The 19,564-nt window shown below is 54.5% G+C and overlaps 1 protein-coding gene across 1 annotated transcript in view; it reads right to left on the bottom strand.

Moving 5' to 3' along the window:
- DTX1 (deltex E3 ubiquitin ligase 1) overlaps window positions 1–13,515 on the bottom strand; it is a 38,599-nt gene extending 25,084 nt beyond the window's left edge. Inside the window, 1 exon segment of the mRNA XM_024741516.1 lies at window positions 12,816–13,515. Within this exon segment, the coding sequence (XP_024597284.1) occupies window positions 12,816–13,074 (259 nt within the window). The 5' untranslated portion in view covers window positions 13,075–13,515.
- Between the last annotated feature and the right edge of the window lie 6,049 nt (window positions 13,516–19,564).

Raw genomic sequence — 19,564 nt, 5'->3', positions numbered from 1 at the left:
GGCCAAAGTGCACAAGGGGTCCCCGGGGAAGGAGGGACAGGGTTCCTAAGGTCAGCATTGGCCAGCTCTGTAACAAAGGACTCTGGGAGCTCCTCCCAGCCAGCTCAGGGCCAACCAGCCCAGGCGTCCCTCTCTCCAGGGCTCTATTTAGCCGGTATTGATTTTCCTGCCTGTTTACTGGTAGTTATTAAAGGCTGCGTCCCTGGAGTCCTTTTCAAACGAGATCGGAACCTGGCGAGCTGGAGTAATTAGGGCAGCTGCCGTCCTCCCCGCTGGGCCCTGCACCCTGAAGCGCCCAGTGTTGCCTGCCTGCCTGTCCGTCCACCTCCCAGCTCACGCTGGCCGTGGACCAGGCCGAGGGGGGCCAGCTGGTTCCCTGGTGACCTGCCTGGGCTGCGATTTCGAGATTTCCAAGGGAGCAGCGGCGGAAACACTCTTTCTCTTCCCCAGTGGCCCTGGCCTAGATTTTTGGCCAGAACAATGGGTCTAAGATGAGGCTGGAGGTTCCTCAGCCTGGGAGATGGGAAGGGCCTCAGACTGGTGGCCTGGATGCACGGCTGGTCTTTCTAACATGGACCGGCTCTGCTGGGTCCACTCCCCTTCTCTGGCCTCACGGGTACCCGGCTGCACTGGCCACCAGGGTCCGTGTCCCCATGGCAGTTAGGAACCTGTGTCAAGCACGTACTATTTCTGGGCCTGTTTCTGTGTCTGCTTTTGTTCCCTGTCCCCCCACCCCCTCCTTCGCTTCTTAGGAATGTTTGGTTGAAAAATTCCAATCTTGTTCCAGATGAACTGAGGGGAAAGGGGCTTTGGCCAAATGTCAGCTGGAGGATTGCAGGAGCTGGGCCCCTGGAGACCGGGTGTGGGGACGGCCGCGGCCACTGCAGCCAGTGACCAGTTCATGCCTGGGGCAGAGACAACCAAAGAGAGATCGAGACACAGGTGGGGAGAGCAAGAGACAGGGAGAGAGGGGACTTCCCTGGCGGTCCAGTGGTTAAGACTTCACCTTCCAATGCAGGGGGTGCGGGTTCGATCCCTGGTCAGGGAGCTAAGATCCCACATGCCTCGCAGCCAAAAAAACCAAAGCATAAAACAGAAACAATATTGTAACAAATTCAATAAAGACTTAAAAACAAATGGTCCACATTAAAAAAAAATCTTAAAAAAAAAAAAAAGAGAGGGAGAGAAAGGCACAGAGACAGAGAGAGACACACATGCACAGAGGGCCGAGATCAAAATGGGAAATGCTAAGGCAGATAGATACAGGAGAGTGGGGGGCAGAGAGACTTAAAGAAACAGAATCCTAGGACTTCCCTGGTGGTCCGGTGGGTAAGACTCCACGCTTCCAGTGCAGGGGGCCCAGGTTCGATCCCTGGTCGGGGAACTAGATCCGGCGTGCCGCAGCTAAGACCCAGTGCAACCAGAATAAATACATAAATAAATAGATAAATATTAAAACAAAGAAACAGAATCCTGAAGCCTAGAGACTGAGACAGTCAGGGACAGTCAGGGAGAACGAGAGAGCTAGGCCAGGAAACGGAGGAGCAGAGAGGGGGGACGGGGTGGGGGGGAAGACCGCAGCTACAGCAATACCAATAAAGCTAACGTTTACTGAGTCCCCACTATGTGCCAGAGGCTGTGTTCAGCACTTTCCTTGCACTAACTCATTTTATCCTCACACGGTTCCTTCTAGGGAGGGACCAGAATTATTCCCATTTTACAGGAGACAACTGAGGTCCCAGAAGAGTGAAATCTTGGGAGGGTTGGGGATAATGCTTTATTCACGGAGCAAAGGAAAGGCCAGGTTAGACTGGTTCTAAGGGGTTTAACTCAGCCAAGTGGTAGCCCAGCCTAGGATACCTCCAGCGACGGGGAACTCACTACCTCAGCTTTGCCCTCAGTTGTTTCGCTGTGAGAGGTTTCTGGCTGGAGAATGCGGTCCTGATCTGACCCCTCTGCCTGAAGGCGGGGTGTGTGGGTGTCTCAGCCCTCCAGCTTTTGGCTTTAAGAAAAAGCTGACTCTGTAGAGAGACGGGAGGGTTCTGAGCCCTCCTGTCTGCCTCTCTAGTCTCCAAAGTGTTTCTCCCTGGGCTGAGCCAGTCCCAAGGCCCAGCAACAAACCACTCCCTCTGGGGGTGGCTTCCCGGAGGGAAGTGACCTCAGTTTGGGGGCACCCAGACCCTGACGGGAAGGGGGGCCCGTGGGAGGCAGTCATGGGACATCCTGTCAGGTGGGGGGAGTCCCGCTGCTGGCTGAGGCCTGTGACTGGGGGTTGGGCAGTGGGTTAAGCATTAGTTCAACACCCACTGGATGCCAGGCCCCAATGGGGGTAGTTTCCTGATTCCTCCCCCAACCCAGAAGTCATCATAACCATCATTCTCGCTCAGAGAACACACTTTTGTGGCCCAGGCTCACGTGAACTCATTTAATCCTCACAGTGGCCCTATGAGGTAGGGATATTACCATCCCATTTGATTTTTTTTTGGCCGCGCTGCGGAGCGTGAGGGATCTTAGTTCCCTGACAAGGGATGGAACTTAGGCCCCGGCAGTGAAAGCGCCGAGTCTTAACCACTGGACCGCCAGGGAATTCACCATCCCATTTTAGAGGCAAAGAAACAGAGGCACAGCGCAGGGTAGGAACATGTCCAAGGTTATCTGCAAGGAAGTGGTCCAGCCAGAAGCCATCCCAAGGCCACCCGGTTCCAGATGTTCCCTTCACTGCTCCACTTGTACTAGCCCACGTTCCAGGGGAGGAAACTGAGGCACGGAGGTTACACAGTAAGGGACACAGCTGAGGTTCAAACCCAGACTATTACATGGCCTTCTGGAATAGCGGCCCTCTCCCTTAACCCCTCGACTGATGATCTGTGTGGCTGGCCAACTCCCTGACAGCAGTAACAATAACCATCCTGCTTTATCGAATTCTTCTGTGCCAGCTACTGTGCTAAGGGCTTATGTGCGCCCTCCAGTCCTCGCAATAGCCCTAGAGGTTTTGTGCACTACTGTTAGCCCCATTTGGCAGATGGGGAAACTGAAGCTCCTTGGGAGGACTTGGAGGTCCACCTAGGGGTGGTGGCTGGGCTGGGATTCGAACTGCAGTCTGTGGACCCGGGGCACCTCCCTCTCCCTCCCGCCCTGTGATCAATAATCCCGCAGTGTTCTGTTTCCCTCCAGACTCTCCCAGGGGACTTGTCAACAGAGCCACGGCCCATTAGCGGTTTCTGCACATTTGAAGCTGGCCCAGGCTCCCCAGGGTCTGCTGGCAGCTGGGCAGGCGAGGGGAGGGGGTCTCCAGCCCTGCCCGGGGAAGGCTGAGGGGCTGCACGGCACTCGGAGAGGCTACCACCTTCAAATTGGTTTCAAAAGGCCCTCGCTCTGGAGGCTGCTGGCGGCTGCAAGCTGGCTTTGCCCACTCTATGGGCTGTGTGTGTGTCTTCCCAGTCACCTGGCTTCCAACACACTCGGGTTCAGACCCCCAGGCATGGCAGCAGCAGCTAAGAGACGGAAATGAGAGGGTAGGAAGCAGAAGGAGCAGAGAGTCCTCTATCCCCTGGAGCCCTCATGGTGTTGGGCAGGTGCCCTGGCCCTGCCAAGCCTCTGCTTCCTCATCTGTGAAACAGACATCTCATCATCATGACGGCAAACACTCACGGAGGGTCTGCTCTGTGCCAGGTACCGAGCTAAGTGTTTCACATGTTAAATCTTGTGTTTTTTTTTTTTTTGCGGTACGCGGGCCTCTCACTGCTGTGGCCTCTCGCGTTGCGGCGCACAGGCTCCGGACGCGCAGGCTTAGCGGCCATGGCTCACGGGCCCAGCTGCTCCGTGGCATGTGGGATCCTCCCAGACCGGGGCACGAACCCGTGTCTCCTGTATCGGCAGGCAGACTCCCAACCACTGCACCACTAGGGAAGCCCCACATGTTAATTCTTAATCCACATGACACTCTACAGAACAGGTACCATTTTTATCATTGCCTTGTACAACTGCCAAAACAGAGAGGTGAAGTGATTTACCCAAATCACACAGCTAAGTTATTAAGCCAGGATTCAGCCCAGCCAGATTTGAACTTCTCCCCGCTTCCACTGCCACCACCCTGGTCCAAGCCACCATGACTGCCTGCATGGACTACTACAGCAGCCTCCGTCCTGTGTCCCGGTTTCCACCTTTCGCACCCCGTAATGCATTCTCCCAAGGCAGCCAGAGGATCTTTCACAGACTCAGGTCTGACCACATCACTCCTCTGCCCAACACCCATCAATAGCTCCCTAGTGCCCTTAGGAATGAATCAGTCTAAGCTCTTTAGCTCATCTTCAAGGCCCGTTACAAGCTGTCCGCACAGCCTCACACTCTAACGACACCAGACTTCTAGTTGTTCTCTGAACACATCACGCATGGCTGTGCCTCGGTGTATTTGCACATGCTGTTCCCTCTGTCTGGAATGTCCTGCAACCCACCCCACCCCACTTCCCTCCCTGCCGAGTTCCCACACACTTGTCATGGTTCAGCTCAAGCACTGGCCTCTTAAAATCGTCTCTGCCACCCTCAGGGAGAATCACTTCCTCCTTGGGACTCACATAGCACCTTCCACCTACAGTACCGCCATTAAAGCACAGAGCTCACTAAGTGTTGAGGCGTCTGTGCCCTCCAACTTGGAAGCCTCTCAAAGGCTGGGCTGGCTTTCAGCCACCTTAGCATCCCTTTACAGCCAGGAGCACAGGGAAGTAGGTACTTGGAAAATGCTGGCTAAATGAATGAATGAGTCAGTGAATGAATGAATGACCAAACACACACAAGTGAACCTACCTGAGTACTACAAATGTCTAGGCTGGAGATTGCAAGTTGAGGGGGCATTTGATTTTGTCTTGGGCGCCACGCTGTTTACATCTTGTAAATATAATGACCAGGCATTTAAAAACTGGGGTGGACTCACTCAAGTCTGGATTTCAAAAATCACCAAGTGTCCAAAGAGGCAGCCCCGAGGCAACAGTTAGCAGAAGCTCAGACACAGTCACTCCGTTCGTGTTTTCAAGTATTTACTGAGCGGCTACTGTGTACCAGGCACTAGAGAACAACAGTGGAACGCCGTTGCCTTCCCAGCCACTGCACACACTTCTGTTGGCTGCCCGGGCCCTGGAAGCATCTGAATTTTCCGCCTCTTTCTAGATGGAGAAATTGGAACCCAGAGAGCGAAAGCGGCTTTGTCCAGATCACCTACAACTTAGAGATAGATGTTGACCCCAGGCTCCTTGACTCTTATTTTCACAGCCCCAGGTGACTAACGCCTTGGCACGAATGAACCTTTGTTCCCTGGAAGAGAGGAACCTGGGGAGGGCTCCATCACGTGCAATTTCAGGTGAACCCTACGCTTCCCCTGGCGTGCCCTGCTTGCTCTGCTTGCAGTGGGCAGGAGGGCACGAAGGCTCAGTGGCGGCGAGGCCCAGCCTGTCATCGGCAGAAGAGGTAGCCACGCTGCAGCTGCTGGCAGGACTGTCCCGGTCACCAGCGCTGCCTTCTTTGATTGCTTCCTCCTTTGTTCTGCATTTCAGGGTGTTCAGCTCCACGGCCCAGTGCCAGACTCCCTCCCATTGCCCATCACCCGCCTGCCACTCCTATTCAGGCAGGTGGAGGTGGCAGCCTGGAGCAGCTCCAGAGGGACGATGGGAGGAACCCAGAGAGGGAGAGGTGCTTGGCCAGGGTGACAGAGCAAGGACGCAGCTACACAGGACCTGGGGGAGACTCAGTCTCCGGCCTGCCTGCTCCTGGAGCCCAAAGATCAGGAACAGCCCCACATCCCGGACCTCCTCGGCGTCTGGCCACCTGTGTCATGCCCATCACCCCTACCAAAATACAAGGGCTTTGAGGGCAGTGATTTGTATCTGTCCTGTTCACTGCTGCATCCCTAGTGCCTAGGACGGTGTCTGGCCCATAGCAGGTACTCATTAAATTCCTGCTGAAAGAATGAACAAATTAGTACTGACCACAATCCCATGAGAGAGTCCTGTTGTTGGACCCATATTACAGAGGAGGAAACTGAGGCTCATGGAGAGAGTGTGGTTTACCCAGAGTCAAAAGCCAGCACCCCCTCACCCCCTCACCCCACCCCACAGTTACCAGAGGGCTGCGAAGGAGGGAATCTAGAGCCTGGGCCGCACCAACAGGGCTCCCTGAGGCAGCCAGTTCCAGATCTGGGGCCCCCTGCTCTCAGCTGGTATCAGCCTAGGGCAGCTGGCAGCTGGTGGGGTGCCTCTGTGGACTGGGAGGCCAGGGGGACTCATGGTGGGGGCAACTGTCTTGGGACCTGGAGGCCGTCCTGCAGAGTGGCTACCACTGGGTGTGATGCAGGAGTGAGAGGAAGGAGGGAGGCCCAGGGAGACACAGGTGTGCGGGGAGGGAGGCGTGGGAGGGCCCTGGGCACCTTCCATACCTTGAAAATACCGCACTGAGGAGGGAGCTAGGGATCCCACTGCCCACAGCCTGAATGGGCAGCTCCACCGTGACCAGTCCTGCCCCATCACCTCCCCATCCTGGCCCCTCCTCATTACCCTCCCATCACATCCCCCGTCATCCCCTCTGTAGAACCCCCATGCCTCCCCCTTCACTCCCCTCCATCACAGCCGTTATTACCCTCCCCATCACGGTCCCCTTTATTACACCCCCAACTCCACCCCACCAGCAATAGCCCCAGTCATGGTCCCCAACACCTCCCCGGCCCCTCCCCCCTCCACGGCTCTCATCACCTTCCCTATCACCTCGCCTACTCCAGCCCCACACTTCCGCATCACAGCTTCCGTCACCTCCTTCATCTCTAGGTCAGACCCTAGCTCCCTTGGACCGATGCGGGGGGGCGTTGGAGAGAGCAGGAAAGGATGGAGAGGGGAGGCAGGGTACATGAGAGGAGAGAGGAGAGGCTATGGGGAGGATTTGACCCAGGATCTCTCACACCCACACCCCACAGGACTGGTCCAGCCGTGGGTGGGCGCTGTCCAAGGTGCTGGGGCAGCCAGGCCTGGCGCAGGGTGGGCGCTGCAGACCACCTAGATCTGAATCTCTGATCCATCTCTTCCTAGCTTGGGCAGGTGGCTCCCCACCCTCTGAGCCTCACCTTTGCTATGTATAAAATGGGTCAGGAAGGGCCTACGTCAGCCCCTGCCCAGCCTGCTTCAGCTCTGGCCTCCAAGGGCCCATGATTAACGAGGCTGGTCCTGCAGTGTGACTCCGGGTCCCCTGGGGCCTGGCCGCTAAAGGGTGACAGCTGGCAGCCCGGCCGTGCCCGGTGGGACTCAAGAGGCCTCCCTTCCGCTCCTTACCTCTTCCCACTTCTGTCACTGCCTCCGTTTTCCACTCAGGCCTGGGTGTCCTCTAGCCAGAAGTGTTCCTCAAACCATACAAAGTCTTGGAGGATTCCTCCTCCAGGAAGTCCTCCCTATCAGAGGCCCCAGGCACACACTGCCCACATCATGTGCCAAGGGTAACCTGTACCTCTCCTATGAGGTCTTTAGATCTTTTTCCTACTGCAGCGTGAGTGCTGTGAGCAAAGCAATATTCCCCATGCTTCTACCTACATCACCTCATTGAGTGCTCAGGGTAATAATCCTCTCAGGTAGGAACTATTCTTATTCCCATTTTACAGAGCAGGAATCTGAGGCTCAGAGAGGTTAAGGGGCTTGCGCATGGTCACACAGCCAGCATGGGGCCAGGCTGGAATTCAGATCTATATCTGAATCCACGAGTTCAACTGCCGTTCCCATGATATGTATTGATATTTGTCTTTGCCTTCACTAGATGCTGAAATCAGTTTGGCAGGGGTCTTGTCCTTCTTTCTGAGTTCCTAGGAACCAGCCCAGGGCCTGGTACTGAGCAGGCACCAATGACTGTCAAATAAAAATGATGATGAATTTATGGTACCAGAAGAGACTCCAGGAGCCAGACAAGCAGCCAGAGGCAACAGGATGGATCTGTAAGGGTGGAGATGCAGGCAGTGTGACAGGTGGTGGTGGGAGACACCCACGTACGGACTAGTTGGACCAGCGGCCACCAGTGGACGGACCCTTTCCAGTCCAAACGCACATCCTTCTTGCCCCTGGTGTCAGGCCCAGCCCCCTGGGGCCCTCCAGGTTGTCTGCGAGAGGGTCCCAAGGGGTCCTGTAACCGGGTAGCTGGGCCCTGGAGGCCTCTGGGGTTGCACAGGCTGTTTCTGCTTTGGTACAGAATCCGGCAACGAGCCAGAGCTCTCAAGGGAGAAGGGGGAGGGGACTCTCTCAGCTGGCTCGTTGAATGTCACCTTATTCTCCACCTTGAGACCTGTCTGAGAGGCCTGGGTTCCAGAAGAGTGATCGACTGTGTGACTTCGGGCAAGTCACTCACCCTCTCTGGGCCTCTATCTCTCCATCGATACAACGACCTGCCTAGGAGTCTAAATTCTGGCGGTGCCTTCCCCAGTGATGGCTGCTCTTCCCACTGGGTGGCCCCACCTGGTCTCCAGCAGCCTAAGTGTGTCTTCAGACAGGATGTTCCCATAAGGGCACCAGGGCTGAGTGGAGCTCCAGGTACCCAGAGAAGGGATGATGTAGGCTTGGAAGATGCTGAAACCAGCCGCCACCTGTGACTCCAGCCTGACAGCTTGGGAGTGCCAGGCACAGCTGTGCTTTGAGTCGTGGGGACAGTAGTTGTGGATGGTCCCCAGCCTGGCCTCACCCAGCCTCAGCTGTCCCATCTACAGAATGGGCAGAAGGCTACCATAAGTGCCCCCAGCAGCAGTGGGAGAAGAGAATGGGCGTCACCAGTCAGTCGGAAAGGTGGCCCTCCCTCTGCCCCCAGCCATGTGAGCTCAGGGAGAAATCTGGAAATTGCCTAGGAATTGGTTAGGTCATATGCCTGTGAAAGGAACACTAGGGTCACAGCATCCCTGCCACTTAGGTTTCAGACCTGCTGGGCTTCAAAGGGAACCTCATCCCCTGTAGAGAGCGATGAAAACAGCCCAGCAGGGGAGAGGTGACGGGGCACCAGCTGAACAAACAGCAGCCCCCATGGGAGCAGGCCTGGCCCTTCCCTTGTGGTCCAAGCCTGACATCTGGGCTTTCTTCCGCTGGCCGCATGACAGGCATATAGACAGGGCATTTGTGAGTCAAGCAGATTGGTCCTGTGTGCGTGTATGCACACACATGTGCACCTCGGCACACGCCACGAGGCGAGTATTTGTGTACAGGCCACACTGGGCATGCCGTGGCACCACTGCTGTCCTACCCCATGGGCAGGTTAAAAACGTATTAGGGCAGGGGTTGGTGAACTGCAGCCCGCGGGTCAAATCCACCCGCTGCCTGCCTTTGCACAGCTCTTGAGATGAGTGGTTTTTACATTTTCAGATGTTTGGGAAAAAAAAAAAAAGAGTTCATGACCCGTGAAAATGATATGAAATTCAAATGTCAGCGGCTGCAACTAGTTTTATCAGGACACAGACGCATTCATTCATTTGCATACTGTCTGGCTGCTTTCAAACTACAGCAGGAGAGTTAAGCTATAGCAGCAGTTACAATAGAGACTGTAGGGCCCACAGAGGCTAAACTATTTACTATCTGACCTTATCAGAAAGTCTGCAGCTCCAAAGTCAGGGTGCTGGGGCATGCTGCTACCTCCCACAAAAACTTAAAGTTCGGCTTCAATGAACCTATCAAGAATTTTACAATGAGAACATCTAGAGAGAGGTTGTGTTCATTTCAGTACATGCACGTGAGCTTTGGGTTTTACAACTTTATATTGTTTGTGTGTGTGTCTGTGTACCATGATCTTCAAGATGTAGGATCTCCGACTCATCTTTCGTGCATCTGTAGTGTTCAGCACGTGCTAGGCACATGGTGGGTAATTAGTTAAGGTCTGTGGGATGAAATAACGTGTGGTTCTCTCCATCAACTCAACAGTCCTGCTAGCAAAGCAATACTCTTGCCCATTTCACAGATGTGGAAACTGAGGTCTGGACAGGTGACAATGCCTGCTTGAGGCTCTTTTCTGGACCATTAACTATGAGGACAAGATGTCCTTCCTTGACTTTGTATTGCTCCTGGGAGAACTGGGCGATCACATTATAACACGTCTGGTGGGAGACATCTTGCCCCTCCCTCTAGCAGTTTTCCAGGCATCCTAGGTCCCCTGCCGGCCCCACAGGTTTCCAGGCCTTCCTCCCTTGTTGGGGGTCTTGGCAGGCTCCCAGGAGCCTGTGGAGGGATGAGTATTTTTTTTTCCCTTTTCCGGCAAACAGGGGGCAGGTGTGGAGTGAGCAGCTCCCGGAGGGGGCAGTGGGAAGACGACTGAAGCTGAACTTCTGGGGGATCCAGCGAGGCTGACCCATAAGAGGGGTGCCATTGAGAGTAAGGGACCTGCTGAAAGGGGGAATGGAGGGAATTTGGGGCGTTAGAAGCCCAAGTGGGGGTGTGGGGATAGAAAAGGAGCCCTGAACAGGAGTGTGGAGATCAAAGGCAAAGTGGCCAAGTTGGCAACCTTGGGTGGGGCTTTCGCTGCTTCTGAGGGACCATAAGTCACGCCCTGGAAAATCCGCCCCCGCCCCCCCAATAGCTTTGAACCTACAGAACGCAGACCACCGAGCCAAGGAGAAAACACACTCCTTCTGCTGTCAGACCCCTGCCCTCCACCAGAGACGGTTCCAGGATAAACCAGAGAGAATGGGGCAGGGGACGCCTAGCAATTCGCCGCCAGGGACTCTGCCTCTCTGGAAGGATTGGCACCAGGATTCAATGGTGACTTCCTCTACTCTCAGGATAAAATCCAAAGCCCTTTTCACGGCTGTCCAGTGCTGTATGTCTGGTCCCTGCCCCAGCCTCATCTCGTACCACCTTTCCCTCATCCACTGCACTCCAAACGCAATGGATTTGAACGTACTCTGCTCCTTCCCACCACAGGGCCTTTGCACTGGCTGTTCCCTCTGCTGGGAGCACTGTCTCCCACACTCATTCTTTAGATTCCTATTCAAACCTGACTTCCTCAGATTAGCCTTCTTGACCACTCCTAGACCAAGTTTATTTCATGTTCTCAGACCTGCAACTGATTATCTGTGTGGTTATGTGTTTGCTTGCTTGCCGACTACATTGGAATCTCCAGCATAAGTCCTCCACAAATAGACCTCTACTAAGGACCCTGGCTGTCTTTTTTTTTTTGGCCGTGCTATGTGGCTTGCAGGATCTTAGTTCCTTGACCAGGGATCGAACCGGGGCCACGGCAGTGAAAGCACCGAGTCCTAACGGCTGGACCACCAGGGAATTCCCTGACCTTGGCTGTCTTGCTCCTTGCAGTATTCTAGGGCTTAGCACGGGGTCGAACACACAACAGGAGGTCAGTAAATCGATGATGGCATGAATGAACGATTGGTACCACCCGTGACTGCTGCCAATACCTGGTGTTTTGGAACACAGACGTACTGAAAAGTAACATCAACAAACCATCTGTTATGATTTTGCCTGTGTTTCCACCCTGTAGGCACCAAGCAATGTTCTAGAGCAGAGCTATCTACTAGAGCTTTCTTTGGTGATGGTGATGTTCTGGATCTATGCTGTCCAATACAGTAGCCACGAGACACATGCAGCTATTGAGCGCTTGAAATGTGGCTAGTGGGACCGAGGAATTAAATTTTACTTAATTTTAATTAAATGTAAATTTAAATTGCCACGTGGGCTTAGTGGCTACCATATTGGACAGCCCAGCTCTAAGAGAGAAGGAAAGTGTCCTCCTGTCCCCACAGTTGCCACATGCAGTTTTGTCATCTAGGGATTCACTGTAATTCCCTCAAACCTCCATCAGCTGGTCCTTGGGGGTGAACATGCCAAGGATTCCTTGGCAGCTTCCATGAGGCAGGCAGGACCTCACCATTCCCCACTGCCCACCAAGCTTGTCGTAGAGACCACCAGGCAACAATGACTAGGGAGATCTCCGCATTGGTGGCAAACAAAAATGCTGAGAGTGGGACATCCCCATTTTTACCACCATCATCACCTATCACACAGCACCAAGACTGCCACCAACCTCATCCTCTCCATCGTTACCATCACACCACTCCCAAGACCACCACAAACACAGCCATCAACACCACCACCACAAATTCCACAATCAATACTACCACTGACACTATCTTCTCCAACATTACCCCCCACACCATCAACACCACCAACACCCTCACCCCCCCCATCATTACAACCACCATCACATCACCCCTACAATACCAATACTTAGAGCCAATATAAGATACCAGTTAAGAGTTTCAGTTCTGGAAATCAATTAGGCTTAAATCCCAGCTTTAAGTTTAAATCACTCAACTTCTGTGAGACTCAGTTTCTTCATCTGTAAAATGGGATGGCTACTACTACCACTAACATAATAGTGAGACTGGCTGTAACAGTTGGAAAAAATCAAATGAGGAAGTGCATGAAAAGCCTTTTTACTCTGATGATTGAGTGCCAATGATCTAGGTTCTTTGCTCAGTGAGTACAATTTTATTGAACCCTCACACAGCTGTGAGAGACACTGACCCATCCATCTTGCAGATGAGGAAACTGAGGCTCAGAGAGGTGATGTAACTTGCCAACAGCCCCACTCCTAATATGAGAGGCTGGACTGGAACCCAGGTCTTCAACAGGACTTTGCTAGACTGTCCCTTTTGGGGGGAGGGGGTCGGATCAGCAGATTGGCCTTCCGCAGTTCTGTGCTCCCTCTTCAGGGATGCCGGGGGGCATTTCAGCATCCTGCCATGAAAGGTGGTATTGTGGTGGTGATGGTGGTGGTGGTGGGGTGGGGAGGGTAGTGAGTCCACTCACCTGTGTCCTGGCGAAACTGGTGCATGGACTGCAGGTCGATGATGTAGGGCACCAGCTGGGCATCCACTTGCCCCAGGACCACAGAACCACGGGCATCCTCCTTGAGCACATTCTCGATGTGGTGGCACACGGTGGCTGTGTAGGGCCGCCAGCGGCTGTGCTCATTCAGCCACTCCCACACCACCACCCGGGCTACATTCTGCGGTGGGAAGCCCAGCCCGTTCACAGGCATCGTCACACCCTGGCCTGGTCGTGACATGGCCGCTGCTGCCTCAGGGGCCAGGACCCTACTATTACTGGCTCAGCTCCTCCTGGGCCTGGGAGCAGGTGGGGAACTTCCTCTCTCCCCAGGGCGGCAGCAAGGACTCTCCGGCCTCCTTTCTAACTCTCTGCCCTCTCTGAGGCCCAGAGGCCTCAGTTAAAGGAGTGTGGGCTGGTGTTCCAGGCTCCAAGACCCCTTCCCGCAGAGCCGTCTCAGGTAAAGGTGCTGGTCTGGAGAGCAAGTGTCTTTCTTACGATGGGGAAAACGGTGCTCTAGATTCCTTGGTTCCCTGGGCTCCGATAAGGGAGTGAAGCAGCCGCCTCTACTCTAGGTCCGGGCTCTTTACTGCTGGTCTCCTGTTCTTCCTGGCCGAGCAGGGCCTGTCACCAGGAGGCCCGGCCCCGGCCCTCTGCGCTCCCCACTGCGTCCCAGACCCTGCGCCTGGCTCCAGTGGGGCTGCTTGTCTTGTCTCAGGTCCGCCCCCCCCGACGGCTCCCGCTGAAGGGGGCGTCCCTGTCCCCGTTGTCCCCGATCCACGGCGTCCTGGAAGGCCTGGGTGGCTGAAGAACGCACGGGGGAGGGGTGCGGCGCGTACTCCCTGCCCTCTGGCCCGGGGCTGCGGCTCCGGAGCTGGGCTGGGGGAAGAGGGGGGCGGGGGCCCGTGGGCACGCCCCACCCCACTCGTGCTCGCGACCTGCCAGGAGACAAGAAGGGGAGAGGGCCCTTTAAGAATAGAGCGCGGCACCCCCTCCCCCCTTCCCGGGAGAGCGATGGGTTGAGAACAATGGGGAACAGATGGGGGGGCAGCAAGGGGGGCTAAAGGGGGTCGCCTGGTCGCGCTCCCTTGGGGCAGGCCTGAAGGGAGGGCTGGGGCCGGGGGCGCGATTTCCCGAAACTCCTCGCCTGCTGCGCCCCCTCCTCAGTTCCCTGAGCGCTCCCCTCCCCCGGGGCCCGCTCCTGGCCGAGGGATGCAGGGTGCGCGGGGATGTGCCAGGATGCGCGGCGCTGCAGGCTCGGCCCAGGGCCCCTCGGGGGTCGCGTCACCGAGGAGGCGAAGCCGGGAGCTGGATCGTCTATGCCTCCCTCCCTGGGGGAACAGCCCTCCTTCCCCAGCCGAGACCTCCCCAGAGCGCGCGCGGGCCTCCCAAAGGAGCCGGGGGTGGGGTCCCTAAGCGCCCCGCGCTCTCACCGCCTCTCCTCTGCTCTGCCTCGTTCTCCGGTTCACGCTTCAGCACCGCCGCCTCCTGGGCTCCCCCTGGAGTGGGAGGGAGCCGCTGTCCCCCCTCCGTGCCCTTTGCCTCCCAGGCCGCGCGCCGGGGCGCTGGGCTTTCCGCACGCTTACAGACTACCCCGCCGACCGACGGACGCGTGAGCCTGCTGCCGGCCGCCGGGATCCCGCGGGTGGGAGGCGGCCTCGGCAGTGCTCAGGGGAGGGAAGGGGGAGGGGGCGGAGAAGGAGGAAGGGGAGGAGACAGATCGCGGCCCTAAGCGCCAGCGGCGCTGACACGCGAGTCGCCGGGCGCCCATATCTTCGGCTAGGCCCACCTGGGACCCCGCGAGGCCTCCTGACCCAAGCAGGATGCAAGGCATGGAGTGGGGTGTCCACTGGAACGCCTGCTTGAATCTTAGTCATCCTTACATTCTAGTTGCCCAGTCCGGGGCCTGGTACAGAATAGATGCTCAATAAATTCTTGAACGAATGGAATACGATCCAGAGATTGTTTAAAGAAAGATCTTAAAGCGTTCTAGGGTAGGCTGCTTTTCTCCTTCCACTATTCTGGGGGAGGGGAGTGAGGAGGGGCTGGCAGAGGGAATCATAGAATCTGAAGTGTAAGTATGGGACAACTGAGGCCCATAGAGGGTAAGAAATAGGCCCAGGATCACACCGCAGCTTGGGGCAGTGCCCAGACAGCACCCAGCACTGATTCTCCTCCCAGTACCCAATTAGCCAGCCAAGAACCCACTTCCCCAAGGCAACAGACCCACTCCAGGTAAGTGTGATGGCAGCGACATCTTGTCTCCAGGAGGGTGGGGTGGACCTAGGCCAGGAGGCAGAGACCTTGGAGGAAGGTAAGGGTAGGCCCTCCGTCATCTCATTAAGGGATGCCTGCAAACAACAGGTGCTCGATAACTGCTCGGTGAGGGTTGGCTGGATGGAAAAGGAGGCAGGTGGTGGCAGCAGCTCAAGTGTTAATGGGATGACCAGCTCTCCCTCCTCTGGCAGGCTGAATGCAACTGAGAACACACATCATCTCGGAGGGGGATGGACCACCCGGGGCCTGCGGGTGTTTAGATTAGGGAAGATGAAGGATGCGTCCGGGAACTCCAGCCTGGGTGGCAGACGGAGGTCAGCGGCCTGTTTGGGAGTCTGTCCAGAGCAGCCCACGCTCCTCTTCCTCTCCAGGGCAGCTGGTGATAAACTAGGCAAGGTCAGGGGCAGATTGCTTAGGGGAGCTTTCCCAGAACCGAGTTCTGGCTCTCCAGACAGCTGGAGGGATCTCCCCCCGACACTGCACCCCGGGACCCGTGCTATCTCCTGCTGTCCAGTGCTCAAGGGCCTTTTCCCGGTTGGGCATGATTCTGTCTGCTTCTGCCTGCTGCAGGCTAGAGACAGAGGCTCTGTATAGAGCCAGCTCTGCAGTGCTACCGCTCCAACGGGATGGCTAAGCTCTGGGATTTTAGCCTAGGGTTCACCGATGGCTTTGCAGGGGTCCACGAGCCCTGTCCTCCCATTTACAGGCAAACTTATATGTCTGTGCCTTTTTTCTAGAAGGGCTGTGGCTTTCATCAGATTTTTCTCAAAGGAGGCTGGGACCCAAAAGATTTGGAGCTGATGCTGAACAACCTTATGTTACAGAAGGGGATCTGGACCTCAGGGTAGAGAAGAAACTGGCTCAAGGTCACATGGAAAGTAGCAGCAAGTTGGAAAGAAGAAGCCAAGACTCCAGACTGTATAATGCTATTTAAGGTCTGACTAAATGTCGCCTCCTCCAGGAAACCTTCTCCGAACTCATCCCATCTTCCTCTGTGTTCCTTTGCACATACCTTGATGTGACACCCTATATCGCAACTAGCCGCTTCAGTGGAATCTGTCCCTGCTAGAGTGAGATATCCGTGAGATCAGAGACTGTGTCTTATTCATCTTTGTGTGGTGTGGCTGGTGTTTATTACATAAGCATTGTCGTTTATTGAGTGCCTATTGTGTACCAAGGCACTTACGTAATGCTCACTCCTCTTCACAGTTGTCCTGCAGGGTAGGTAATATTGTCCTCATTTTACAGGTAGAAAAAATCTGGAGCTCAAAGGGGTTAGGTGGCTTGCCCAAGTTCCCACAGGGAGTGAGTGGCAGAGCTGGGATTTGAATCCCAAACCCTTTTGCACCACCCACTTCACCATACTGCCATGGAGTCTGTTCAGCGACGAATGAATGGCAACCACCTGAGGATGTGGTGCAGCGTGGCCCTAATGGCCCCTCTCAACTAGATTGTGGAGCATCTGGAAGTACAAAGCCCCGCTCCCCAGGCATCCTGGGAGAAAGGGATTCCAAGGAGGGGAAAGGAATCTGGCCTTCAAGGAGCTCACAGTCCACTGGGGAGATACTCAGACACCAGTGGGGAAGCCAACAGAGGAAAAGCAATCCATCATGAACTCTTTTAAAAATGTATTGTATGTATGTATGACATCCCTAGTAGAAGAATCCCAGGATTTTGTCTTCTGTGTGTTTCTGTCTTGCTTCCTTGAGGCCATGGTACTAGCTGAGGTCATCAGTACAGTGAGTTGGGAAAAGATGATTCTGCCACTTTTCCAGATCTTTGAGTGACACGTCAAATCCGAGGCTGATCCCACTTATTTAACCTGTGTGTGAGTTTCACACGGACTTTCTTGCTTTGTGATCATCAGTGAGTTCAAATTTGCTGATGTAGACATGCTTCACCATCACGATTAGAAACCAGACGATGACTCTGGAGCATGACCTAGAGGAACTTGGAGTTTTTCTTTCTTCTCAGCATTGTTGATGCTCTTAAGAGCACTGGCCAGGATGTTCACGTGCACCATTATGGCAGCATGGGAGCACGGCAGAAAGAGATGACTCACTTTTTGTTCTCCTGTCCATCCAACCATCCAGCCATCCATCCATCCATTCACCTGTACATTCAGCTGTACAAGTACCCTCCCTCCCTCCCTTTCTTCCTACCTACCCATCCCTCCATCCATCTATCCACTCATCTATCTGTCCATCTATCCATCCAAAAAATACCAGACCCAGCCCATGAGCCAGGCACTAGGCTATCTAACCCAAATAGCATGTTTCTTGCTCCCCTGTTTCTCAGAGTCTAGTGGGAGAGTGAGCTGTGAATCAAAAAATCACATAAAGTATGATTAAAAATTTGCAAGAGCCATGAAGAAGTTCAGGATATCATGAGGGCCTCTACCAGGGGTCCTACCAGGTCTAGGGAGTCAGGGAGGGCTTCTCAGAGGAGGTGACATTTCAGCTACTCCCTGAAGGATCCATAGTCTTAATGTGGCTAAGCCAGTGGGAGGAGGAGCAGGAATGTGCGAAGGCCCAGAGATGGGAAAGAGCTTGGTGTGTTAAAGCAACAGAGAGGAGGCTGGAGTGGCCACTGAGAATGGATCACGGGTGAGCGTGGGGCAAATCGAGGTGGGCAGGGCCACCTTGCAGAGCCTAGCATGGGTTTGGGATTTTTATCCTGAGAGCCATGGGGAGTTACTGAAGGGGATTTAATGCAATCTGAGTTGTGTCTGAAAGAGCCTGACAGTAACTAGACTTTATTGAGCACCTACTGTATGCCCAGTGCTGGGCTAAGTGCCCCAGAGGGGGAAGTGAAGATGTGGGAACCGTTTTCTCTGGGACACAGAACCGGATGTGTGACCCCGAAGACCATACCAAGGTCATGTATAATCGGGGCATGAGTCCTGGGAGGCAGATGTCACCCCTGCCCTGCACCCTAAAGGACCAAGTGAGTTCAGACTTTTCCGAATTCTCCTCTCCAGCTCCCTACATCCTGGTGCGTGGACCAGCTGTGACCTTTCCTACAGCAGCGGAGGGAAAGTTTAAGTGGGAAATAAGAAACAGAGCAAGAAAGATTGTTTGGGTGTCTTGGGGACTGAAACAGGGCCCCTGGAGCTCAGAGCGTTCTGCTGAAAACAGGGGACTTCCTCCGGCTTGCAGGATGCAGGTGGGGTGGCGAGTGGTACAAGGTCATTTGCTGCCAGCCGAGAACTCGTGGTGGAATTAGAGAAACCCCAGAATGGTAACATACACAGCTGGCCCTGGTGGGCGAGGAGCGTCCACGGGCACAGCGGCCAGGGTGGGAGCTGCTCTGATGGCCGCACATCCAGGTCGTGGGGTTGCTGCCAGGTGAACACAGATCCCTGAGCCTCACCCTAACATTTGGATCCAGCGGGACTTGTGTGGGGCTTGAGTATCTCTGAGTGAGACAAATGGCTTACCTTAGAGCTCTGGGCCTCACTCCGGATGTGCAGGAGAATCTCCTGGGGAGTGGTTAAAAACTATCCATGTCCCAAGCCCCACCCTCAGGAACTCTGATTTAGTTGGACTGGGGGTCCTGGCATCAGTAGTTTTTGGCCAGTGGTCCTTTCCTGGATTGTGGCGATTGAAACTGAGAGAGGGTTAAATCAGCCCAGGTAATTGGGCCGATAATACATAGTATGAGCTCTCAGCTCTCGTTTTGGGCCATCCGCTTGTTCGTCCGATCAGAAGATGTTTATCGAGCATCTACTATGTGTCACACACTGACCTAGGCACTGGGAATACAATAATGAACAAAAGAGTCAAAAACCTCTGCCCTCCTGGTGCTGACATTCTAGTGGGGTGGAGGGCAGAGATAGACAGTAAACAAAGACATAAGTAAAATACATAGAATATCAGAAAGCATAAGTGCTGTGGAGAAAAATAAAGCCTTCTTAACATTGCTGGTGGGGATGTGAATTGGTGCTACCATGTTGGAGAACAGTCTGGCTTTATCTCCTAAAGCTGAGCATGTACGTATCCTACGACCCAGCAATTCTACTCCGAAGTATGCACCGTGGGGATATGCTGGCCCATCTACACCAGGAATCCCATGGAAGAATATTCATAGGGGCGCTGTCCGCTAAGTGTCCAAAATTGGGAAACACCCACACGCCCACCTATGGGAGAGCAAATGAATAAATTCCCATGATGAAGTATTACTCGGCAGTCAAAACACAGGAACTATAGCCACACGTTGCAATGTGGATGGATCTCTGAGATAGAATATCCAATGAAACATGTCCCATTACATAAACACGATATCCTTCCTATCAAGTTAAAAGCAACTAAAAGCATACACACACATATGCAATAATAAACTATAGAGAGGAAACAAGGGAAGTATCACTATAGGATTCAGGATGAAGATTATGGTGAGGGGATTATCATGGGGCGGGGGGAACCATCTGGTTAGATGCAGGTTATTGTCAAGGC

Source organism: Neophocaena asiaeorientalis, unplaced genomic scaffold (genome assembly GCF_003031525.2).
Source record: "Neophocaena asiaeorientalis asiaeorientalis breed wild unplaced genomic scaffold, Neophocaena_asiaeorientalis_V1.1 scaffold648, whole genome shotgun sequence".
NCBI classification, from domain to species: domain Eukaryota; kingdom Metazoa; phylum Chordata; class Mammalia; order Artiodactyla; family Phocoenidae; genus Neophocaena; species Neophocaena asiaeorientalis.
The sequence above is the reverse complement of the archived record's forward strand: the minus strand, read 5'-3'. Positions and strand labels throughout refer to the sequence as shown.